This window comes from Oncorhynchus mykiss, chromosome 1 (assembly GCF_013265735.2).
Source record: "Oncorhynchus mykiss isolate Arlee chromosome 1, USDA_OmykA_1.1, whole genome shotgun sequence".
NCBI classification, from domain to species: Eukaryota; Metazoa; Chordata; class Actinopteri; order Salmoniformes; family Salmonidae; genus Oncorhynchus; species Oncorhynchus mykiss.
Genome location: NC_048565.1, coordinates 70,619,594 through 70,645,801, shown reverse-complemented (window position 1 = coordinate 70,645,801; position 26,208 = coordinate 70,619,594). Strand labels below are relative to the sequence as shown.

General features: G+C 41.8%; 1 protein-coding gene across 7 annotated transcripts in view; it reads right to left on the bottom strand.

Annotated features, from left to right (window-relative positions):
* The window catches only part of kcnq5a (potassium voltage-gated channel, KQT-like subfamily, member 5a), a 121,490-nt gene that overhangs the window by 31,390 nt on the left and 63,892 nt on the right, over positions 1–26,208 (bottom strand). For all 7 annotated transcript variants that reach the window (XM_036984475.1, XM_036984491.1, XM_036984484.1 and 4 more), the window contains exons 2-5: positions 14,771–14,861; positions 12,555–12,681; positions 609–784; positions 231–356 (exon numbers count right to left, since the gene is read on the bottom strand). In XM_036984475.1, coding sequence (XP_036840370.1) covers positions 231–356; positions 609–784; positions 12,555–12,681; positions 14,771–14,861 — 520 coding nt within the window. The remainder of the gene's footprint in view (positions 1–230; positions 357–608; positions 785–12,554; positions 12,682–14,770; positions 14,862–26,208) is intronic.

Here is a 26,208-nt window from a genome sequence, read left to right as displayed (position 1 = left end):
TTAGGTTGTTTTCTTGTAGCTGCTGATTAAACTTCAGTCCTGTGAATATCAATATGGGCTACATAGAAACATCTTGATCAAACTACAAATCATTGTGTGTATGTGAGGAGTGCGCACGTGTGTTTGTATGGTGTATGCATGGGCCAGTGTGTGTGCGTGCGTGTGTGCGTGCGTGTGTGCGTGTGTGTGTGTGCGTGTGTGTGTGCGTGTGTGTGTGTGTGTAGACTCACTGTGCCCCACCACAGAGCATCAGCATAGGTGGCAAAGTCTTTGTTGAACTCCTTCTCCACAAGATAGACCAGGAACGAAGAGAAGATAAGCACCAGGAACCCAATGTACCAAGCTGTCACCAACTCCTATAGGGAATCAATGTATTCTTTGTGTAAACAAATATATCCAATCTCACTGTATTTGTTGTGTCAACCAGGTCCTAAATCTCTAAAGATCAAGTTGAGGTGAGTGAAGAAAACATTCACTAGCAAGAAAGCTTGAAAGGAACCAGACACCAGGGAGCTCATCCTCCTATTTTTTGTAGGAGAACAGAGGACATAGGACAATGTAGGCCAGACTGTTGTCCATGCTGAATTAGACTACAAACATGGTCGTACCTTACTGTGCGCGTAGACAACAGATCCCAGTAGTTTCCAGGTGCCCCCTCTGCGGTCCATGCGCACCATTCGCAGGATCTGCAGGAAGCGAAGGCTCCTCAATGCTGATGTGGCAAAGATGTTACCTTGGCTACCCGCTGACACCACAGCAATGGAAGCTATGAGTACAATGATGTCTGGAAAGAGACAATGACAGATAAAGGGGAATGGGGAAAAGTCACCAAAACCAACTTCAATACTATAGTAGTATTTACAGTCTTGTAAACTTCCATGAGAGCCTACCGATAATGTATTGCTGTGTGTATGAATGACACACGTGATACTATCACACAAAGGCGTAACTTTGTGTTGCATATTGGGGGGGTCAGGGTCAATGGCTTCCGGGGTCAGCACCCTTCTATGGGGTTCTGGGGACATATCCCTCATAAGATAAAAAAAAAAATGTCTGTGAAATGAAGGGAAAATACATCCCAAAAGTTCCTGATAATTTTGTCATTATATCCCAACCAGAACTGAAATAGCCTGCCAATAATTTCTGTATTACTTTAAATTGTTAGTCTAACTCTAACACTTTAGAAAGTAACAACGTTTGGCAATTTGTTTGTAGAATGACTGAGAAATTCTGTTCTTGGGTTTGATTGAACATTTGCTACGTTGCGTAACGGCTTGTACTGAACAACACATTTCCCCAAAACGTTCTTCATTGTTCTTGAAAAGACTTTGAGATAGCCTATGTTTGCTCAATTTGGTGGGTGTGGCAGGATGTGGCTTGAAGTAGATGTCTTCACGGATCCAACAGACAGGAAATTCCGAGATCCAGCTCAGGACCTGAGCGGGTCCTACATTTAAAGTTTTGTCTCCGATCTTGGTCGATTCTGATATAATTGCCACGTGTCTCAGGTCTGATATAATTGGTACGGGTCTCGAGTATGTGCAAATAAAACGTATTTACCGACTGGACCTGATTAGACCCGTCCTCTGTTCATTTAATGTGTGAGGTGATTAGAATTGCTAGAGCTTTTTATCTGTGTCAGCTAATTGCAACTCATTAAAACGTATTGCTTATATCCCGCTAAAACTGGTTCCGGCTGCTCACCTCACATGCACTTGCTTCAGAGGAGAGAGAGAGAGAGAGAGAGTGAATGAGAGGAGCCTTGGTCCAGGCTACTATTGATTACGAAGGAGGCCTTTTCATTGAAGGAAAACAAAAGTCAGACGAGAAAGAGTATAGTGAAAAGATGCCGACAAGGGGACAATACTGCCGTGGACCATTGTTATTATTGTATGGCTATTTATCAATCTAAACCAGTGCAAAAAGTGTTTTGTTTCATTTTGTTAAGACATTTTTGTTGGCTAAAGTCCGTTTGAATTGCCTTTTTAATTTTGTGCTCATTGTCATTAGCCTATTGCTGCCATTTGTTGATTAAGCACCCGCTTTTCTTGGTAATTGCTTCACACTTGTAAAGGTTTAAACCAGTTCTTTAAAACATCTGAAATCCCGTTAAAGGGATCGATATGACAACAGCCAGTGAAAGTGCAGGGCGCCAAAGTCAAAACAACAGAAATCTCATAATTAAAATTCCTCAAGATAAAAGTATTTTACACCATTTTAAAGATAAACTTCTCGTTAATCCAGCCACAGTGTCTGATTTCAAATAGGCTTTAGAGCGAAAGCACCACAAACGATTCTGTTAGGTCAGATCCAAGTCACAAAAACACAGCCATTTTTCCAGCCAAAGAGTGGAGTCACACAAAGCAGAAATAGAGATAGAATTCATCACTAACCTTTGATGATCTTCATCAGATGACACTCATAGGACTTCATGTTACACAATACATGTATGTTTTGTTCGGTAAAGTTCATATTTATATCAAAACATCTCAGTATACATTGGCGCGTTTTGTTCAGTAGTTCCAAAAACATCCGGTGACTTTGCAGAGAGCCACATCAATTTACAGAAATACTCATTATAAATGTTGATGAAAATACAAGTGTTATACATGGAAATATAGATATACTTCTCCTTAATGCAACCGCTGTGTCAGATTTCAAAAAAGCTTTATGGAAAAAGCAAACCATGCAATAATCTGAGTACGGCGTTCAGACAAACAAATGCATATATCCGCCATGTTGGAGTCAACAGAAGTCAGAAATAACATGATAAATATTCACTTACCTTTGATGATCTTCATCAGAATGCACTCCCATGAATCCCAGTTCCACAATAAATGTTTGTTTTGTTCGATAATGTCCATAATTTATGTCCAAATAGCTACTTTTGTTAGCACGTTTGGTAAACAAATCAAAACTCACAAAGCGCGTTCACTAGTTGCAGACGAAATGTCAAAAAGTTCCGTTACAGCCCGGAGAAATTTGTCAAATGATGTATGGAATCAATCTTTAGGATGTTTTTAACATAAATCTTCAATAATATTCCAACCGGAGAATTCCTTTGTCTTCAGAAAAGCATAGGACCGGGAGATACCTCTCATGTCAAATGCACAAGACCAGCACGTGACTGCTGTCAGACCTCTGACTCATTCCCCTCTCATTCAGCCCCACTTCACAGTAGAAGCCTCAAACAAGTTTCTAAAGACGGTTGACATCTAGTGGAAGCCTTAGGAAGTGCAACATGACCAATATCCCACTGTATCTTTGATAGGGGCTGAGTTGAAAATCGACCAACCTCAGATTTCCCACTTCCTGGTTGGATTTTCTTTGCCTGCTATATGAATTCTGTTTTACTCACAGACATCATTCAAACAGTTTTAGAAACTTCAGTGAAATGTCAGAATTATAGCAGAGAGAATGATTTATTTCAGCTTTTATTTATTTCAATACATTCCCAGTGGGTCAGAAGTTTACATACATTTGGTAGCATTTCCTTTAAATTGTTTAACTTGGGTCAAACCTTTCGGGTAGCCTTCCACAAAATTCCCACAGTAAGTTTGGCACATTCCTCCAGACGGAACTGGTGTAACCGAGTCAGGTTTGTGGGCCTCCTTGCCTGCACACGCTTTTTCAGTTCTGTTCATTTTTCAGTTCAGTTCATTAAACGAGTTTTAATGACTCCAACCTAAGTGTATGTAAACTTCCAACTTCAACTGTATATATATACAGTGCCTTGCGAAAGTATTCGGCCCCCTTGAACTTTGCGACCTTTTGCCACATTTCAGGCTTCAAACATAAAGATATAAAACTGTATTTTTTTGTGAAGAATCAACAACAAGTGGGACACAATCATGAACTGAGCTCGAGCTGTTTTGCAAGGAGGAATGGGAAAAAAATTCAGTCTCTCGATGTGCAAAACTGATAGAGACATACCCCAAGCGACTTACAGCTGTAATTGCAGCAAAAGGTGGCGCTACAAAGTATTAACTTAAGGGGGCTGAATAATTTTGCACACCCAATTTTTCAGTTTTTGATTTGTTAAAAAAGTTTGAAATATCCAATAAATGTCTTGAGCACAGGTGCGTCCTGTTTCCATTGAACATTCGTGAGATGTTTCTACAACTTGATTGGAGTCCACCTGTGGTAAATTCAATTGATTAGACATGATTTGGAAACACCTGTCTCTATAAGGTCCCACATTTGACAGTGCATGCCAGAGCAAAAACCAAGCCATGAGATTGAAGGAAATGTACGTCGTGGCGCAGTAGTGGCGCAGTTGTCTAAGGCACTGCATCGCAGAGCTATCTGTACCACCAGAGATTCTGGGTTCAAGTCCAGGCTCTGTCGCAGCCAGCCGCAACCGGGAGACCCTTGGGGCGGTGTACAATTGGCCCAGGGTCGTCCGGGTTAAGGGAGAGCTTGGCTGGTAGGGATGTCCTTGTCCCATCGCGCACCAGCGACTCCTGTGCGGGGGGTGCGCTGCGCACGCTGACACGGTCGCCAGGTGTACAGTGTTTCCTCCAACACATTGGGTTAACCGGGTTAAGTTGGCATTGTGTCAAGAAGCAGTGCGACTTGGTTGGGTTGTGTTTCAGGGGATGCACGGTTCTCGACCTTCACCTTCGGGAGTTGCAGCGATGAGACAAGACTGTAACCATCAATTGGATACCATGAAAAAGGGGTAAAACATTTTTAAAAAGGAGTTCCAATACAGGATTGTGTCGAGGAATTGAAGGTCCCCAAGAACACAGTGGCGTCCATCATTCTTAAATGGAAGAAGTTTGGAATCTTCCTAGAGCTGGCCACCCTAGCAATTGTGGAAGAAGGGCTTTAGTCAGGTAGGTGAACAAGAATCCAATTGTAACTCTGACAAGAGCTCCAGAGTTCCTCTGTGGAGATGGGAGAACAGAGAGATCCTTGATGAAAACCTGCTCCAGAGCTCTCAGGACCTCAGACTGGGCGAAGGTTTACCTTCTAACAGGACAATGACCCTAAGCACACAGTCAAGACAACGCAGGAGTGGCTTTCGGACAAGTCTCTGAATGTCCTTGAGTGGCCCAGCCAAAGCCCAGACCTGAACATGATCAAATATCTCTGAAGAGACCTTAAAATAGCTGAGCTCCCCATCCAACCTGACAGAGCTTTAGAGGATCTACAGAGAAGAATGGGAGAAACTTGTAGCCAAGCTTGTAGCGAAGAACCGAGGCTTTAATCGCTGCCAAAGGTGCTTCAACAAAGTCCTGAGTAAAGGTTCTGAATACTTATGTAAATTTGTATACATTTGCAAAAATCGATTTGTCATTATGGGGTATTGTGTGTAGATTGAGGAGGAAAATATGGAATTTCATGCATTTTAGAATAAGGCTGTAACGTAACAAAATGCTGCAAAAGTTAAGGGGTCTGAATAGTTTCCGAATGCACTGACAACGATTTTTTAAAATGATGTCGGTATCGGGGACATGATTCTGAATATGCTACACATCGAATCAGAACAAGTTGTTTTTTGTCATTGTTATCGGCAGTTTTTAAGGACACGTAACTGGAACATTTGGTCAATTTCTCTAATTTGTTGATGGTGCTGGAAGTGCCCAGTCGGATATTTCCTTTTCGCTCTCTTTCTACTCTCAAATCTGAACGGGTCTCTCGGATCCGAACTGGCATGGGTCTGTTTACGTCTATTTTTAAACTTGCCTTTTTGGAACAGGTCTGATTGTCCTCGGGTCCATTTGGAACGGCTCTCTGTTTTTTTGGGACCCGTTAAGACCTCTAGCTTGAAGAAATGAGTGACGTATTTGAAGGACAGCAGTGCATTTTGAACCCACAACCCAACACCTCCCTGTTTTTTAACTGGTTGTTCAGAACAGCACCGTTTCCATTTAATTAAATGTTGCAATACGTTTTTTCATACTGAACTCAGCCCTGGTGACTTTGCTATAAATAAATAGGCTGAAGCATGCACATCTGTATTTGTGCTAATCATTAGCTAGATCAGTGCTTCCCAAATCTTTTCAGTCATGGGCCCCCTTTTATCATGGGGGAACATCCTATCATGAAACAGGGACACCATTTACTCATCAAGAAACAGTACATACAAACACCAGTATCTGGTTTCTCTTCCAAATTGAAATCAAGAATAACATTTTTATAAAGGAGAAATAAACCAGTTTACTGTTGCAAGGGGTGAGCCAATTTATTTTGTAGGTTTTCTCAGTTGAAATAAAATATAATGGTGATTTTGGAAGCATTCCTAGGGTGATTATTACGTTGATAAACATGATGAGTGCTTTCCCAACTCAATTTTGGCCTTCACATTTGTTTTCTAAACATAAATAGGTTGCTGCTGCTGGTCAGAGGCTGTGAGACAGGCAGGGTTCTCTGACTGGGGAGAGAAACAGGCTTGCTTGAAACTACTGGTTTCAGAGAAACAGCCCTTCTCTAATTCTGTAGCCTACTAGAAACCAGTTGTTTCAAAGCTTATAATACTACCAAAGTTGTCTTTGAACTCACTATATTGAGCCCAAAATAACCATTAGCAGTTATTCATCGATTTTTCGCACTCGTCACTTAGCAATAGAAACCTTCTGAATTTAAAAAATGGTATATATTTATTCATGCTTATGAATTTACCATGTTAAATGTGACTGTACTTCTTTACTTCTTACAAGTTAGCTCACATAATTAAGGGTTTTATTAAGAAGAGAGAGGAGAGAGAGAAAGAGAGAAGCTATTGCTCCATTCTTCTTACAGGCATTGCGCAACTTTCTTTTCCTTCACAAACCACGGCCTCTGAGGACCAGGCCAAACCAAGCATAATTGGCGGCGGGGGGATCCAATCATAAAATTAGGAATTGATTAGTACTGTGTAGTGTAAAGCCAGTAGCTACGGTGGGAAAATTATTTCCAATACATCAAATGTATCATGCTATATTATTGGGAGGGTCAAATTGTGTTGATCTGGAGCCCTAGAACTGGTTAAGAAAATAGGCACGTGTACTGGAGGAGTCATCGCAGGGATCTAAAATTACCTAGTATTCACTTTCACGTGATCAGAGGAGAAAGGGAAGAGTATAAGAGAGAGTTAGAATAAGAGGGGCAAAGAGGGTTTACACAAACCCACATACTTAGGGCCATCACAGCGAGGATCCTGAAGCATACAAACCACTATTGCTCCTACAGTAAACCACGACAATATTGTGTTTCGCTCAAATTCACATCAATCACATTTCAGCAAACACATTTCAAACTCTGAAACTAACCTTGGATGGTTTTAGTCTTCTCTATTGAAAGAAAACATAGATTGTGATCTAGGTTTTTGGAAACTGTGTTTATCCTTTCTTTTATGAGAACTCAATGCCAGCTTCTGTTCTTCCTGTTTGTGTATTTAAGTGCATTATCTTTCAACCAGAAATCAGCCTTGTTGAAGATCAATTGATGGAGTGATAGGGCCTTTGCAGTGCAGCACACACACCGATACAAAAATATACAGTGCCTTCGGAAAGTATTCAGACCCCTTGACTTTTTCCACATTTTGTTACGTTACAACCTTATTCTAAAATTGATTAAATTCAAAATTGTCCTCATCAATCTACACACACAATACCCTAGAATGACTAAATGAAAACAGGTTTTTATAAATGTTTGCAAATTAATTAAAATAAAAAGCAGAAATACTTCATTTACATCAGTATTGAGACCTTTTGCTATGAGACTTGAAATTGAGCTCAGGTACATCCTGTTTCCATTGATCATCGTTGAGATGCTTCTACAACTTGATTGGAGTCCACCTGTGGTAAATTCAATTGATTGGACATGATTTGGAAAGGCACACACCTGTCTATATAAGGTCCCACAGTTGACAGTGCATGTCAGAGTAAAAACCAAGCCATGAGGTCAAAATAATTGTCAGTAGAGCGCAGAGACAGGATTGTGCCGAGGCACAGATCTGGGGAAGGGTACAAAAATGTTTTTGAGGCATTGAAGGTCTTCAAGAACACAGTGCCCTCAATTATTCTTAAATTGAAGAAGTGTGGGAGATGGAAGAACCTTCCAGAAGGACAATCATCTCTGCAGCAATCCAACAATCATGGCCTTTATGGTAGAGTGGCCAGACGGAAGCCACTCCTCAGTAAAATGCACATGACAGCCCGCTTGGAGTTTACCAAAAGGCACCTAAAGGTCTCTCAGACCATGAGAAACAAGATTCTCTGGTCTGATGAAACCAAGATTGATCTCTTTGGCCTGAATACCAAGTGTCATGTCTGGAGGAAACCTGGCACTATCCCTATGGTGAAGCATGGTGGTGGTAGCATCATGCTGTGGGGATGTTTTTCAGCGGCAGGGACTGGAAGACTAGTCAGGATCGAAGGAAAGATGAACAGGGCAAAGTACAGGGAGATCCTTGATGAAAACCTGCTCTAGAGTGCTCAGGACCTCAGATTGGGGCAAAGGTTTACCTTCCAACAGGACAACGACCCTAAGCAGCCAAGACAACGCAAGAGTGGCTTCGGGTCTGAACGTCCTTGAGTGGCCCAGCCAGAGCCTGACCTTGAACCCAATCGAACATCTCTGGAGAGACCTGAAAATAGCTGTGCAGAGACTCTCCTCATCCAACCTGACAGAGCTTGAGAGGATCTGCAGAGAAGAATGGGAGAAACTCCCCAGATAGAGGTGTGCCAAGCTTGTAGCATCATACCTAAGATTTGAGGCTGTAATCGCTGCCAAAAGTGCTTCACCAAGTACTGAGTGAAGGGTCTGAATACTTATGTAAATGTGATATTTCATTGTTTTTTATATATGCATTTGCAAAAATGTATAAAAACCTGCTTTTGCTTTGTCATTATGGGGTATTGTGTGTAGATTGATGAGGAGTTTAAAAACAAATCCATTTTAGAATAAGGCTGTAATGTAACATAATGTGGAAAAAGTCAATGGGTCTGAATACTTCCCTAATGCACTGTATATACACATTTCATTAGATTTAGTGTCACGTAAAATGTATTTGAAACGCAGGCATATACATTTGCATCTTTGCTCAATGCATGTAACGCCAGACAATATTCCAGAAATGCATGGCTATGACATCTAGTCTACAGGGTGGCCAAATTGCTTCCTAATTTGGCTTCTTAGAGTACTTTTTAGGTATTGATCAATGGAGATAATTTTTGGGGCCCACCAAGCCAAAACTATGCCGGCGATATAATAGAAATTGTGATGATGAGTTAAAAAAATATTTTTATTTCACCTGATTCACACCCAAAAATGTATTGTTAAAACATTTCTAGCCTGTCTATATACACTGCTCAAAAAGGGAACACTTACACAACACAAAATAACTCCAAGTCAATCACACTTCTGTGAAATCAAACTGTCCACTTAGGAAGCAACACTGATTGACAATACATTTCACATGCTGTTGTGCAAATGGAATAGACAACAGGTGGAAATTATAGGCAATTAGCAAGACACCCCCAATAAAGGAGTGGTTCTGCAGGTGGTGACTACAGACCAATTCTCAGTTCCTATGCTTCCTGGCTGATGTTTTGGTCACTTTTGAATGCTGGCGGTGCTTTCACTCTAGTGGTAGCATGAGACGGAGTCTACAACCCACACAAGTGGCTCAGGTAGTGCAGCTCATCCAGGATGGCACATCAATGCGAGCTGTGGCAAGAAGGTTTGCTGTGTCTGTCAGCATAGTGTCCAGAGCATGAAGGCGCTACCAGGAGACAGGCCAGTACATCAGGAGACGTAGAGGAGGCCGTAGGAGGGCAACAACCCAGCAGCAGGACCGCTACCTCCGCCTTTGTGCAAGGAGGAGCAGGAGGAGCACTGCCAGAGCCCTGCAAAATGACCTCCAGCAGGCCACAAATGTGCATGTGTCTGCTCAAACGGTCAAAAACAGACTCCATGAGGGTGGTATGAGGGCCCGACGTCCACGGGTGGGGGTTGTGCTTACAGCCCAACAACGTGCAAGACGTTTGGCATTTGACAGAGAACACCAAGATTGGCAAATTCGCCACTTGTGCTCTTGACAGATGAAATCAAGTTCACACTAAGCACATGTGACAGACGTGACAGAGTCTGGAGACGCCGTGGAGAACGTTCTGCTGCCTGCAACATCCTCCAGCATGACCGGTTTGGCGGTGGGTCAGTCATGGTGTGGGGTGGCATTTCTTTGGGGGGCCGCACAGCCCTCCATGTGCTCGCCAGAGGTATTCTGACTGCCATTAGGTACCGAGATGAGATCCTCAGACCCCTTGTGAGACCATATGCTGGTGCGGTTGGCCCTGGGTTCCTCTTAATGCAAGACAATGCTAGACCTCATGTGGCTGGAGTGTGTCAGCAGTTCCTGCAAGAGGAAGGCATTGATGCTATGGACCGCCCGTTCCCCAGACCTAAATCCAATTGAGCACATCTGGGACATCATGTCTCGCTCCATCCACCAACGCCACGTTGCACCACAGACTGTCCAGGAGTTGGCGGATGCTTTAGTCCAGGTCTGAGAGGAGATCCCTCAGGAGACCATCCGCCACCTCATCAGGAGCATGCCCAGGCGTTGTAGGGAGGTCATACAGGCACGTGGAGGCCACACACACTACTGAGCCTAATTTTGACTTGTTTTAAGGACATCAAAGTTGGGTCAGCCTGTAGTGTGGTTTTCCACTTTAATTTTGAGTGTGACTCCAAATCCAGACCTCCATGGGTTGATAAATTTGATTTCCATTGATAATTTTTGTGTGATTTTGTTGTCAGCACATTCAACTATGTAAAGAAAAAAGTACTTAATAAGAATATTTAATTCATTCAGATCTAGGATGTGTTATTTTAGTGTTCCCTTTATTTTTTTGAGCAGTGTATGAGTAACAGGGTTGACGTGTTACGCTCGACACACTCAGTTTTTCATCACTAAACACTAGAACATTACCAAAAAGAATAGAACCAGCTCGCCTGCTTTAACGCTACGATTTGATGTTCAATGTTTATTTTGAAATAGTTTAGGTAACCAGGGTTGACCTTAAAATGAGGGACAGACATAAATGAATCACTAATCACTAAAAAAATGGAAACTTTGTCAAAGCAACGAAATAACTAGGGCTTCACAATGATGGTTCTAGAAGTCCGAGAGGGTGCACGGAGGGACATGTCAAAATGCAGAATTTTGGCATTTTAGCAAGTCTTTATTCATATTGAAAATCATATTTATTAAATCTCCATGTGGCCTATATTATAGGGCACTTCATTTTATATAACAGGCTTTTAAAATGGAATATTGGTGCATAATTTCTACTTAACATATCAAAGGGGCACAAAAGGCACTCATTTCGTGGAACCACCCAGTACACGTTAAGTTCTGCCTCTTGGATGTTGGCTGCAATGCACTCGTCAAGTTTGTTTGTTTTTGTCATATGCACATGAAAGACATGGAGTCACTACATGACCGATAATGTATCATGTTTGTAGTCATTTTTGTAGTCATTTAAATGAATGTAAATGCATGTTAGTGCTTTTGGTATGGGTCAAGTACATAAAAAATGCATATTGATAAAATGTATTGTAGAGGTGGCAGCCTATTAGAAGACTTGGAGCTGTGGCTTGTTGGGACGTGGCTTTGTCATAGTGCATTTTGTCATGTCAGTTAATGTGTTACAGTATGCTGTGTTCTGTGATTAAAGGTTAAGTTGGTACACTGCCAGTTCTGCGGTTTTAATGAGACTGACATAAGTGCATGTGATACCAAAGAACCTACTAGACAGTCATCATTTTGTTCCAATATAACTTGGCAAATTTTGATATTTACTATACATTTTAAATAAAAAATATATTTCTTACAAATACATTTAAATGCATATGGGAATATATTTTAAATATATATTCTAAAATGCATTCTTTAATGCATTTCAGAATGTGTTTTGAAATACATTTCTGATGCATTTAACATATATTCTGATATACATGTTACATACATTTATATACTGCATACAGGTAACTGCAAAAATAATGGAAACAATTGAGTATGTGCTTCTACACTGGTGTGGTTCCTGAGTTAACGTCCCATCATGCTTAGGGTCATGTATAAAAATCCATTATTTTGGCCATTATTTTGGCTATACCCCATAGGATGACAATGCCCGCATCCACAGGGCACGAATGGTCACTGAATGGTTTGATGAGCATGAAACTATGTCAACCATATGCCATGGCTGTCTCAATCACCAGATCTCAAACCAGTTGTACACTTACGGGTGGCACCTGAGAAAGGGTTTTCCACCACCATGAACAGAACACCAAATTATAGAACTTCTTGTGATAAAACGATGTCTCATTCCTCCAATAGACATTCAGGCACTTGTAGAATCTATGCCAAGGTGCATTGAAGCTGTTCTGGCTCGTGGTGCCCAAAGCCCAAATAAAAAACACTTTATGTTGGTGTTTCCTTTATTTTGGCGGTTACCTGTATATTTCATATATATTCTATAATATATGTTGGAATATACAGTATATATTTATTTTACATTTCCGGTATGGGTGCACACGCACACGCACACACACACACTTACCTATAACACAGAAGGGTTTCCTGGAAAAGCGGAGGCGTCCCTGCCAGCCCCTGTAGCGACTGCAGCAGCCTGCGCTCCATATCCTGATGATGTACTCCAGCCCAAACACCACGATCATCACAAACTCCTACAAGACACACATGATATCATAGACCATTATTGTCAATCAAGAGGCGACGGGAGACAGTTTAATATACTGCAAAATGGTATATTTATTCCAGACAGTTTTAGTATAAAATAAAATGATTAATAATGATCACCAATAATCAATATAGCATCTCAGGTTGTTAAATGTGATAAGCTATAGCTGCAGTAAATGAAATGTCTCCATTATTCATGTGTTTTCATTTGTGCGGTGCTGCAAAATAACAAGAGAGCAGTCAGGAAGATTAGTATGCAGAGTTGAGTCTGTGTTGTTTCACTGCAGCACACACACATGTACAGTTCACACACACACATTATGTTCATCACATACACATACTCTTTTGACTCATCACATACGCTGCTGTTACTTTTAATCTACCATGTTGCCTAGTCACTTTACCCCTACCTACTGTATATGTACATATCTCCCTCAACAACCTCGTACCCCTGCATATCGACATGATACTGGTACCAAGTGTATATAGCCAAGTCATCGTTACCCATTGTGTATTTATTCCTCGTGTTATTATTTTTCTATTCTATGTATATATATTTTTCTAATCTACATTGTTTCACTTCAACACACACATGTACAGTTCGCACACACACACACACACACACACACACACACACACACACACACACACACACACACACACACACACACACACACACACACACACACACACACACACACACACAGTAATTAATATGTTTGCAACCCAGTACCCCATGTAGTCTACAGTAGAGAGGCTCTAATTGCTGTGGATGATAAAAAATGACACAGGTCTACACACACGTCAGCTACCCTTGAATGTAAGTGACATGCTTGCATCCCGCAGACCTCTGAGAACAGTTTTTAAGATTCTTTACAGAAAATGTAAAAAATATTAGATCCCAAATTGACAGTAGCCCTACCAGCATTTCAGGTCAGGAGACACTTGAGGCAACTACTCCATAACTGTCTACTGCTTCCTTTAGCTTCTTTGAGCAAATATCATTGACACTATAGCTCACATGAAGACCTCCTCCTGCCCCTTGGACGTGATCCCTTCTAGACTACTCAAAAAGGTCATGCCTACTGTTGGCCCCGAGCTGCATTTACAGAAGATTGTCCAGTCTTGCTTTTATCATCTAAGAAATATAACTAAAGTCAAGTATTTTATTTCAGTGAAATCAAATCAAATTGTATTGTATTTTTTTGTATTTGTCACATGCGCCAAATACAACAGGTGTAGTAGACCTTACAGAGAAATGCTTACTTACAAGACCTTAACCAACAACGCAGTTAAGAAAAATACATGTCAAGTAAAAAATAGATAAGTAAAAAACTAAGAAATAAAAGTAACACATCTGGAGAAAGTTATAAATGCTTTGATTTCCTCACACCTAGATTACTGTTACTCTTTGTATACATGTCTCAGTCAGGAATCGCTCAGCTTTTAACAGACACCAGGAAATGTGACCATGTCACACCTATTTTAGCTTCTTTACACTGGCTACCAGTCACTTTTACAATCAATTGCAAAATTGTATTAAACACGTTTAAGGCTTGGTTTAGCCCCATCCTATATCTCCAGGAAGCAGCCTGATATCCTCTGGCAGGGAACTTTTGACCATTCCAAAGTCTAGGTTGAAAACTAAAGGAGACTGGGCATTTGCCATTCGGGCCCCTAAACGTTGGAATGGTCCATCAGAAGAGATCAGGTTTGCAGATTCAGTGCCTCTTTATAAATCCCCATAAAGATGCTTTACTGTATGATTTGAATTAGCTATCTTTTTTTATTCTCCTTGCGCCTTTCTTTGTTAGCAATTGTGTTTATTTTATTATGTGAAACCTTTGTTACTTGTATTGGAAAGCGCTACGGGGTGGCAGGGTAGCCTAGTGGTTAGAGCGTTGGACTAGTCACCGAAAGGTTGCAAGTTCGAATCCTCCGTTTTGGAACGGAGTCTTCAACTGCAAGGGGGCGCTGCGATTCCACTCCATTGAAATGGTCCCCATTGAAATGAATGACATCCAGTGCAATGCAACGGACTGCTAATTTGTAATGTGAATGAGGCATTACACTCACCAGGATGAGCAGAAAGTGGTTGGACAGGTCCTGATGGGCAGGGATTGTGGAGAATACTGACAGGACCAGACAGCCAAACACCAAGATGAACCTGACAGAGAGAGAAACAGACATATGCTACATTAGATAACACACATATCACCTACAGATATTATGCAATACACATGAAATCAAGGTCAGGTCGCGCTGTCAGACAAAACCCCCAGCTTTATTACTGTAATGAGGTACACTGCTGAGGATAAAACTGCAGAACTAGCAGTTGACACAGCATGAAAGTGTGTGATGATTATACTGTGTTAAACTCTTTTCTCCCTCTTTTTTCATCTTCTGCTCACCTTTATTGCTCCCTTCTCCCCTCTTCTCCATCTCTTTCTCTCTAAGAAAGTCCACTCTGCCTAGGGCTATAGCTGGTACAGGATTTTTCCATTTCATTAAAAAGACTATGTTCATCTTGTCAAGAGTCAGCAAGAGGCATTTTGTTATTCTCTTTGTCTTATGACTTGCTCTTCCCTCATGCTCTGCCATGAGTGTGTGGGTGAGTGTCACTCTGTAAGTCTTATCTCCACAGCTCTCACCCCTCACCCCTCTTCCCTCTTTCACCTCGCTCACCCCTTTCTCCTCTACCGTCTCCCTTCTCTCCTCTGTCTCCCTCTTCCCTCTCTCCCCTCCCCTGGAGCTGAACTCAGCCCTTTCCCCTTAGACGGTGATTCATAACATCGTTTATTTTCCATGGGATTAATGTGAAATATTAGGGTGAGTAAAGGGCTGTTGGCGGTCCACTCCAAGCTGAGTTACAGTATACCTAGAGAGGGAGGTGAGTTAGGGCATGGTATGGCCCTAACAGCCGGGGAACATATGGCTTTGATAGAGCAGCAGACACTAATAGGCCTTTACTGTCAGACAGACCAGGCATGGACACCAGATCCACTCCCAGCTGCTGCTCAGAGAGTAGGTGTGTGTGTGTGTGTGGGTGTGTGTGTGTGTGTGTGTGTGTGTGTGTGTGTGTGCGTGTGTGTGTGTGTGTATGTGTGTGTGTGTGTGTGTGTGTGTGGGTGTGTGTGTAGATGAAGAGAGTTTTATAACTTTCTTGTGTTGCTATTTTACAATAATACAGATCAATGATAGATTTCTGATGAAATGTATCTAACACAACGTGGAATAAACAATGGGTTGCCACTTTTCATCCCACTTTGGCACAGAACCTCTTTCTATTGTGAAATAACAATGTGTGTTATGGTCTGCGGATGGACTTTTATCCCCTTTTATCCCCACCACTACCACAACCCACCATGGGTCATTACGTTTGGATGAGTTGACAGTATGACTGACGCCTTTGTAACTAATGACCTCATCGATGACTGGACCAATCAATCCATCAATCAGTCTCTGGACAGAGCGATCGATAACCAACTAATCACAAGGAGGATCAATTGTTGTGTCTAACGTACTTGTGGCTGATATGTATGGTGTGTGTAAATTGAATATCTCTGGCATTTTTCTAGTGTGCAACTGGTAGAGACAGAAAAAGAGAGGCAGCATGACAGAGACAGAAAAAGAGAGGCAGCATGACAGAGACAGAAAAAGAGAGGCAGCATGACAGAGACAGAAAAAGAGAGGCAGCATGACAGAGACAGAAAAAGAGAGGCAGCATGACAGAGACAGAAAAAGAGAGGCAGCATGACAGAGACAGAAAAAGAGAGGCAGCATGACAGAGACAGAAAAAGAGAGGCAGCATGACAGAGACAGAGACAGAGACAGAGACAGAGACACAGACAGACAGAGACACACACAGACAGACAGACAGACAGACAGACAGACAGACAGACAGACAGACAGACAGACAGACAGACAGACAGACAGACAGACAGACAGACAGACAGACAGACAGACAGACAGACAGACAGACAGACAGACAGACAGACATACAGACATGGAGACAGACATGGAGACAAATACAGAGATGGAGAGGTGAAGTGACAAAACCTTATAAAGCCAAAATGCCCCTAAACCTAACACCCAATTTAATGGAATGGAACAGCCAGAGTGAGTGTGTTCTGTTGGAGTGCCACTCTGGTTCCCCGGTTTAGGGGGATGTGGCTGGGGAGATGGCTTCTGGTCAGGGTGGAAGTGGAGGTGAAAGTGGAGAAGGCAAAAAGTGCAGGATCTACCTAACCATGCCTTGTAGGTCCTTTAATATCCTTTTATTGTTAGTAATTCTTACACCACAAATAGTCTCTCTTTGTCAATGATCCATGAGCAACATTATAGAATGGACGGACAAATACACACACACACACTCACACACAAAACACATTTAACCATCCTGTTTCATATCTGGGCCGTAAATCTCCCTTAAGCAGACTCATCCAACTGGGAGAAGATTTAGAGTCAAGGAGCAGAAATACAGCTGTGTGTGTGTGTGTGTGTGTGTGTGTGTGTGTGTGTGTGTGTGTGTGTGTGTGTGTGTGTGTGTGTGTGTGTGTGTGTGTGTGTATGTGTGTGTGTGTGTGTGTCCGAAAGAGAGTGTGTGTATACTGTAAATGGTATATGTAAAATTTCAATCAAATGTATTTATAAAGCCCTTCTAACATCAGCTGATGTCACAAAGTGCTGTACAGAAACCCAGCCTAAAATATGTGGTTTGTGTATATTGATATGCAATGTGTCTGTGTCATGTGCGTCTGTGTACGCGTGTGTGTGTGTGTGTGTGTGTGTGTGTGTGTGTGATGGATCAGCTATGTGAGAGGTCAGTGTTTTCCACACCATACTGCCTGGTATCATTATCTATTTCCTCCTTTCTTTTGATGCCAGCCATGCATTCCCCTTCAATCAGAGGGAGGGAGGGAGGGAGGGAGGGAGGGAGGGAGGGAGGGAGGGAGGGAGAATAAGGCAAGTGCTAAAAATACAAACAAAATAGGTATTTCTAAAAGGAGATGGAGAACAGGACAGTATGAAATAGCAACTTCATTTTAAGCACTTTCTATGTACACCTTTCTATGTACTTTTCTGAATATTCCAGAGATGGAATACCGACACGTGAATATGTGGAGTTCAATTAGAAAGGCTTCTTAGGGTAATGGTAGTGCAGAAATGATTAAACATTCTGCTATAAATACACAACAGCATTACATGGCAGCATTGAGCATCCTGACAACAACCTCTGCAGTGTGCGTGCGTGCGTGTGTGTGCGCGTGTGTGTTTGGGATTGAGTGTGTGTGTTTGCTTTCCTGTTTTTGCCCACTAATGTAAGTGACAAATTAAAGATGGCCCTGAGTTTGTCTGTGTCTAGGGAGAGAGAGAGAAGGAGAGAGAGAGAAGAGAAGAGAAGGGAGAAAAGAGATGAGAAAGTGAGAGGCACAGACATATTGTCTCCTTGCCAAGAGTCTATTAGTTCATCCCTGTGTTTTATCAAGTGTAGTGTAATATCTTACCTGCTGATGGGAGCGATAAAGAACAAGGTTTTATTTCTAAGCAACTACTTAACAAAACACACCAGGGCCAAGGCCACTCAGACTGAACAGACAAACGTTCTCCAAATGAAAAACCACAACCCCTCAGTCTTCCAAAAATTCTCCAAATGTTCTCTAAATGAAAAAACACAACCTCTCAGCCTTCCAAACCTTCTCCAGATGTTCTCCAAGTGAAAAACCGCATCCCCTCAGCCTTCCAAACCTTCTCCAGGGGCGTCATTAAGCCTGGGCTTATTGGGCTTCAGCCCCGGATGTTTTTGGTGCAGCCCCAAACCTTTTGATGGTCCAACAAAAGTATTATTATTGTAATTTGTATATGTGTTTCCATAACCACACAACACTTGTGCTGTGCAGTATAGAAAAACCTTTCACTGACATTTATTTTTGACAAAAATTAACAAGACAATATCCTGCGCAAGGCAGTAGGAGGCAAGAAGCCCTTGGAGTGATGTGATGCTTGCTGTGATTGGTAAAGATTTCACAACGCAGTGGACCGTTTATGTCCCTTTTCAATGTTATCAGTCAGCAAAACGCCTGTTACTCAGTCAGTCTGCAGTATAGTAAACACAGTAAACATGTACATTCTGAACTTCTTTCCCGAAAGAGAGGCAAAAACAATCGAGCAGGTTGAACACAAGCAGGCAGCAGTGAATGAGGTTTGTGCAGGGTAGGTGGTAGCTAACTAGCTAACGTTAGTCTCCCTCATCATATGGTTGGCTAATGCTAATAAGCTAGCGTTAGCGCTCAGGATCGTTAAGCTTTTTGGGTTATTTAACAGTATATTTAGTGAATGGGCAAGCTAAAGATGTTGATATGTCATGATATTTGGAAAGCGTTTATTTCCAGCGTGTATTTCATGGGTTTCGTTTCTGTAGCTAGCATGGCTGGCTAGCCAGTTCCGTAGCTACTGGCTAGCTTGCGGAAATTATTTACCTTTAGCTTTTATTTGTATTATTCTTTTTATTCACTTAGCTACTTACTTTTCTATTGTTGTTGCATTGTTGAGAGGTTAACCTGCAAGTCAGCATTTCATTGCACTGTGTACTCCATGCATATCATGTGTATATGACAAATAAACAAATTTCAATTTGAACTTACAAGGGAAGTGGGAGGGCAGCCAGAAAGAGAGGGAAAATATGGCAAGCTTTGTGGTTAGATTGTAGGTGAACAAAACATTGAAAATATATACAGTTGAAGTCGGAAGTTTACATACACCTTAGCTAAATACATTTAAACTCAGTTTTTCACAATTCCTGACATTTAATCCCAGTAAAAATTCCCTGTCCTAGGTCAGTTAGGATCGCCCCTTTATTTTAAGAATGTGAAATGTCAGAATAATAGTAGCTAGAATGATTTATTTCAGATTTAATTTTTTGCATCACATTCTCAGTGGGTCAGAAGTTTACATACACTCAATTAGTATTTGGTAGCATTTCCTTTAAATTGTTTAACTTGGGTCAAACGCCTTCCACAAGATTCCCACAATAAGTTGGGTGAATTTTGTCCCATTCCTCCTGACAGAACTGGTGTAACTGAGTCAGGTTTGTGGGCCTCCTTACTTGCACACGCTTTTTCAGTTCTGCCCACAAATTTTATATAGGATTCAGGTCAGGGCTTTGTGATGGCCACTCCAATACCTTGACTTTGTTGTTCTTAAGCCATTTTGCCACAACTTTGGAAGTATGCTTGGGGTCATTGTCCATTTGGAAGACCCATTTGCAACCATGCTTTAGCTTCCTGGCTGATGTCTTGAGAAGTTGCTTCAATATATCCACATCATCCTACCTCATGATGCCATCTATTTTGTGTAGTGCACCAGTCGCTCCTGCAGCAAAGTACCCCACAACACGGTTGTGCGAGTGTCCGTATGCCCGTGCATGAGAGAGTCAGAGAAATAGAAGACGGTTTTTTCCATGTGTGGAGCTAAAATCCTGTTCTAACTTGACCCAGACAGGGATACTGGGTAAAGCCAACAGCTGAGAAGGTTCATAACTGAAGCTGGGTAAAACACACACACACACACACACACACACACACAGCACAGCAGATTCTCATCAGCACACCTTCTCCACTACTGGTCAACGCCGCAACTGTCAAGCAGATGTCAAGGAAAGAGAGTGTGTGCATGTGTTTGTGGTACTGTGTGTGCCTGTACCGATTGCCTGTGAGTATGAGTACCATACAATGCAGAGACACTTCAACCATGTAACAGGGTGCAAAGGGGAGATCCTTAACAATACGTTTAGAAACCCATCTCGTTCTTTATCCTATCAGCAGTGGAAGTAAAGGGACTCAAGGGAAAACAGCTCTCTAAAAGTACTCGCTCGAATCCAAGTGAGTTGGTAGAGTTTTTCTCCATCCCTACAGAAGCCACACATTGAATCTTTTTTTCGAAACATTATTTTGCGAGTCTAAACCATCTAGATATACTGTACTGTTCTTTTTCTATTTCTGGGCTCTAACAGTGCAGACCTAGGTTGAAATATTATTTGTTTTATTTCAAACATTAGCTTCTCTGGATGGGGTTTGCACTTTTAGGATTAATCCATTGGTTCCATTGCACTGATAAAGCTAAGTTTAAGCTCATCTAAAGTATTTGAAAGATAACAAATAGGCTACTATTTCGACCCGGACATGAAACATAAAATACAATTTTGTGTAGCAAGCAGATTCTGTACCTTCTGACTAGGCATTACAGCATTACTTACAAGAAGTCCTTTGGGTTTACATTAAGGACATGATTTATACCTCATAGTTTTGCTTTGGCACAATGTGCAGTGGATATATATAGTAATAATTCACAACCAACGAATAGACCATAGGGATATATGATTGAGTGAATACAATACTCATAACGCTTAATTGTGTTCAAACCTGTGCCAAGACTGGAATCATATTGCCGTATATATATTTTTTTACACTTGTTCTCAATATCTCAGCAAAATTGGTATTTTTAAGTTAATTTGCAGTGCCTATGGTTAAACTAAGAGGGGAAATAAAGCTGTTTCTGTGTGTTCATGTGAGCTTGTGAGAGTCTCCTGTCTGATGATGGAGAGTCTGCGGCTGTCTCCTGTCAGAGCGAGACAAAGGGTTTCTAAAGTCCTACTGTACATACAGCCGCTCCAAACTCCCCACAAGTTCTATAACATCTGTGCTGTTTCCACCTTCTAAACTGTTGTGCCTATGGGTGTGCGTGTGTGGAGGAGCTGGTCTGTGGAGCAGTTCATGAAAAAGACACTATAATTTCATTATTTGAGGAATGGCCAATTGATTGTTGTCGTTTTGTCAGGGGTGATGGAACCATTGTGCAGAGACCCTGCTCACTTGTCAGTCCTGCTCACTCGTCAGTCCCACTCACGTCACCATGGTAAGACGGGGTAAAGGAGGTGACACACACACACACACACATCCCCTTAGTAGTCCAGGGCATCTGTCCTCCATCCATAAAACTCCCTCCATCCATGCTACTCCGTTACATTAAACCAAACAGTTATAACAGACAGAAAAAGGCTTTATGCAACAGCTTCCAAAGGAGGTAGTACCTGGCTGACACACAACCCACGTAAATACACAGAGAGCTGTGACTCACTGGTCTGGTTACTCGGGCTTAGCTCAAAACATTTGAGCAACCTTTTGATTGGTTCTCATATGAATGCTATTTGCATGCGCAACGCCCCCCCACGCTCCCTCCACTCAAGAGGTAAACAAGCCAAGCTAAAGTTAGGCTAGCTGACTAGAGTAGGGAGAAAAACTGATGGAGCTTTCTGAAAAGAAGATAGAGAGACGACACTGCCACATAGCAACGACCAGAGGCGCAACTTTGGTTTTAGAAATATATATATATTTTATCCAGTCAGATTAACACTCCAAACAGTTTACCGGACCACTAGGAGGCGTTCGCATGGTCCTAAAGCACACCATTTCCTCGTTTTGTATCATATTCCAATGGTAATACTGGGGGGGACACAAAAATGCAATTTCAGAATGTGGGGAGGCACATGTCTAATTTACCAGCTATCTAGCTAGTTCTAGTCTTCAAGAAGCTAGGAGAGCAGCCTCCAATTCTGACAGTCGTGTCCCCGCTAAAGGCTGTGGTGAACGGAGGACCAAATCTGCAAGGAAAAAGGGCCTGGGTCTCAGAGTGGTGGTTGTAGAGGAAGACAAGAGCGCATACGACCTTGAATTTGGAATTCCAGGGGAGCTGGTCGGGGAAGACCGGGACAGATGTGTGCCTTAGTCCTATACAGCTCAAAAATCATCGGAATCCGTGCTTCAACACCTGCATTGCTTGCTGTTTGGGGTTTTAGGCTAGGTTTCTGTACAGCACTTTGAGATATCAGCTGATGTACGAAGGGCTATATAAATACATTTGATTTGGACTTGATTTGGATGAAGTCCATATGAACTTCACATGGTATGTACAATGACCTAGAAGTGTACTTTGAAGGTATAGAATGGCACCTCGATGGATACACGTAATGTCGGAATGGAAATTCTAGTGATGACACACCAGTGAGTGATTGATTGAAAGTGCATGAAATGTTTGCATGATAGGCCTATGAGACATTAAGTAGCCTGAATAAAGTGATAGTTCTGCATCACAAAGGACTGGGTAGCAGGCAGCATAAGGGCTACAGAAAGTACTTTCACTGGATTAAACTGTGGGAACTGCACACATAACATTTTCTTATGCAAGAACTACTGGCATAATAATCAAATGTGCTTCAATGTATTTATATTGGTACCAATTATACATGATTCTGAATGAGGATGGGAATTAACAATCCATAGCCTACTGTCTTATCACACTCAGCGCTCAAAATGAAAACCTGCCTTTCTGGGGAGTTTCTGCAAGCTTGGAGAACTGCGTTCTTTGGTGAAAGACGATGAGATTACTATCTGAGCACATGATGTTCAAAAGTGGTATCAGAGAGCTAAACACGAGGAGCTATGTTGAGAAGGCATCACTTACGCTAGAGATTATAGCCCATGTCGACTGTCGGCTTTACAGCGACCATCACCACTCATAGATAGTGTCTTCAAAGTGAAACACAACGTAAAACAAAAAGCTTTAGGTCTTTTAATGAGGTGCTAATTTTGTCATTCCCCAACGCCAACACATGATACTGTTGGTAAAGGATGTCGCGTGACCTAGTGACATATATATACTGAGTGTACAAAACATTAAGGACACCTGCTCTTTCCATTACATAGACTGACCAGGTGAATTCAGGTGAAAGCGACGACCCCTTATTGACGTCACTTGTTAAATGCACTTCAATCAGTGTAGATGAAGGTTAAAGAAGGTTAAGGACAGGTTAAAGAAGGATTTTTAAGACTTGAGACAATTGAGACATGGATTGTGTATGTGTGCCATTCGGAGGGTGAATGGGTAAGACAAAAGACTTAAGCACCTTTGAACGGGGTATGGCGGTAGGTGCCAGACACACCGGTTTGTGTCAAGAACTGCAACGCTGCTGGGTTTTCCACACTAAACAGTTTTCCATGTGTATCAAGAATGGTCCACCACCCAAAGGACATCCAGCCAACTTGACACAACTGTGGGAAGAAAATAGAGCGTTTTGCTCTAAACTCCACTCACCGTATTTGGAGGAAGAAGAAGGATGAGTACAACCCCAAGGACACCATCCCAACCGTGAAGTATGGAGTTGGAAACATCATTCTTTGGGGATGCTTTTCTGAAAAGGGGACAGGGCGACTGCACTGTATTGAGCGTATTGAGGGGAGGATGGATGGGGCCATGTATCGCGAGATCTTGGCCAGCAACCTCCTTCCCTCAGTAAGAGCATTGAAGATGGGTCGTGGCTGGGTCTTCCAGCATGACAATGACCTGAAACACATAGCCAGGGCAACTAAGGAGTGGCTCCGTAAGAAGCATCTCAAGGTCCTGGAGTGGCCTTGCCAGTCTCCAGACCTGAACCCAATAGAAAATCTTTGGAGGGAGCTCAAAGTCCGTATTGCCCAGCAACAGCCCCGAAACCTGAAGGATCTGGAGAAGGTCTGTATGGAGGAGTGGGCCAAAATCCCTGCTGCAGTGTGTGCAAACCTGGTCAAGAACTACAGGAAATGTATGATCTCTGTAATTGCAAACAAAGGTTTCTGTACCAAATATTAGGTTCTGCTTTTCTGATGTATCAAATATTTACAGTATGTCATGCAATAAAATACAAATTAATTACTTAAAAATCATACAATGTGATTTTCTGGATTTTTGTCTCTCACAGTTGAAGTGTATCTATGATAAAAATTACAGACCTCTACATGCTTTGCAGGTAGGAAAACCTGCAAAATCGGCAGTGAATCAAATACTTGTTCTCCCCACTGTATAAGGTCATTTTATCAATCGCTTTTATCTATGTGGGAATGAAACCCACTGATAGTTGGGGTAATCATACGTCAGAAAGCAGTGGCTACGATTCCTTATCGGAGCCTTGCCAAAAAGAAAGAAAGAACGAGTGAAAGCCTAGCCAGTGTGGGGTGCTAATCTGCTGACTCTAGGTCTACTCTGCCGATGTATTACAGAGAAGAAGGGGTTAATGAACCATAAAGGAGTGGAAATATCACTCTCCATTTTCTTGTGTGCATGAAAAGGTTCCTATGGTCTATATATCTGGAGCTGTATCGGCGGGGCAGTAAAATACAATGTCACTAGTTATGCTGAGTGGGCCTCCTTTATATACTGTACACTCACTCATCCCCTCACAGGCTTTACCCCCTATCAATAGCAGATAGCCCTTTATCAGCATTGAGTGCACACAGAGAGAGAGAAAGAGAAATAGAAAGAGAGAGAGATAATAATAATAATATAGTAGAATGAAATAGAACAGAATAGCATAAAATAGAATGCTAACTGGTCAAATTCACAGAATTCCCCACCAAGGAGCAGTTGATTTAACCTTGTCATGAGTTGACAGCGTGTCTGCCAGTGGAGGCTGCTGAGGGGAGGACGGCTCATAATAATGGATGGAACAGAGCAAATGGAATGGCGTCAAACACCTGGAAACCATGTTTGACGTATTTGATACCATTCCATCCAATTAATGTGCCACAAACCCCCTGTGGTGTCTGCATTTAACAGAGGTCTGTCTTGGAGACATCACAGCCAATAACATTAAAGTAACACAATATGTCTAGCAGAACAAACATTCCAACAGTGGGAATATTGGGAAATTTTCAAAATGTCCTAATCAGTCTGCCTCTGAATTTGCGATTATGGGAAAAATCAACAGTATGGATACATGCCGGGCTATTGTCATGGTAGTCTCCAAATAAAGCAGATGAGGGAAGAGAGGATTGGAGAAAGGTGCTGGTGCGTTTCTAAGACACCACTTCAGGATGGATAAACACAGATGAGAACCTTTGGCAATGAACCCTGTGATCTAAATAGGAACTTTGTTTGGTAAAAGGAGGGGAGCTAGGACCAGTGTATGCATATGCATGTACATGTGTGTCTTTGTGCGTGCATGGGACCTGTGTGTGTCTTACGATCGGACCGAACGGACACACTCTGTGATGCAGAGTAGCGGGAGTAGGCCTTTGATGCGTCTCCTTTGATGTTTATGGCTGGCCTAGACCCATGCAGCCCTATCACAGCATAAAGATTATTCCAGCTGATTACTGACTCATTCACATCAATATCGCTCATCTTATCTTTATTAACGCTACTCTGACTCTGTCAATGTTTTCAGTGTCTCATAAGGGAAAAAAATTATAATATATTTTGAGATACATTTTTTAGGATACACGTGAAATTGACCAAATAATGTATAGAAAATGTATTTAATACATTTGAAATACCTTCTAAAATACAATACGGAATGTATTCAAAATGTATAAATGAATGTATATCACAATATAGATTAAATGCATCGGAAAATGTATTTAATGTATTTCACATTCTGAAATACATTCAAGAATGAATATTTGAACATACATTATTTTCACATC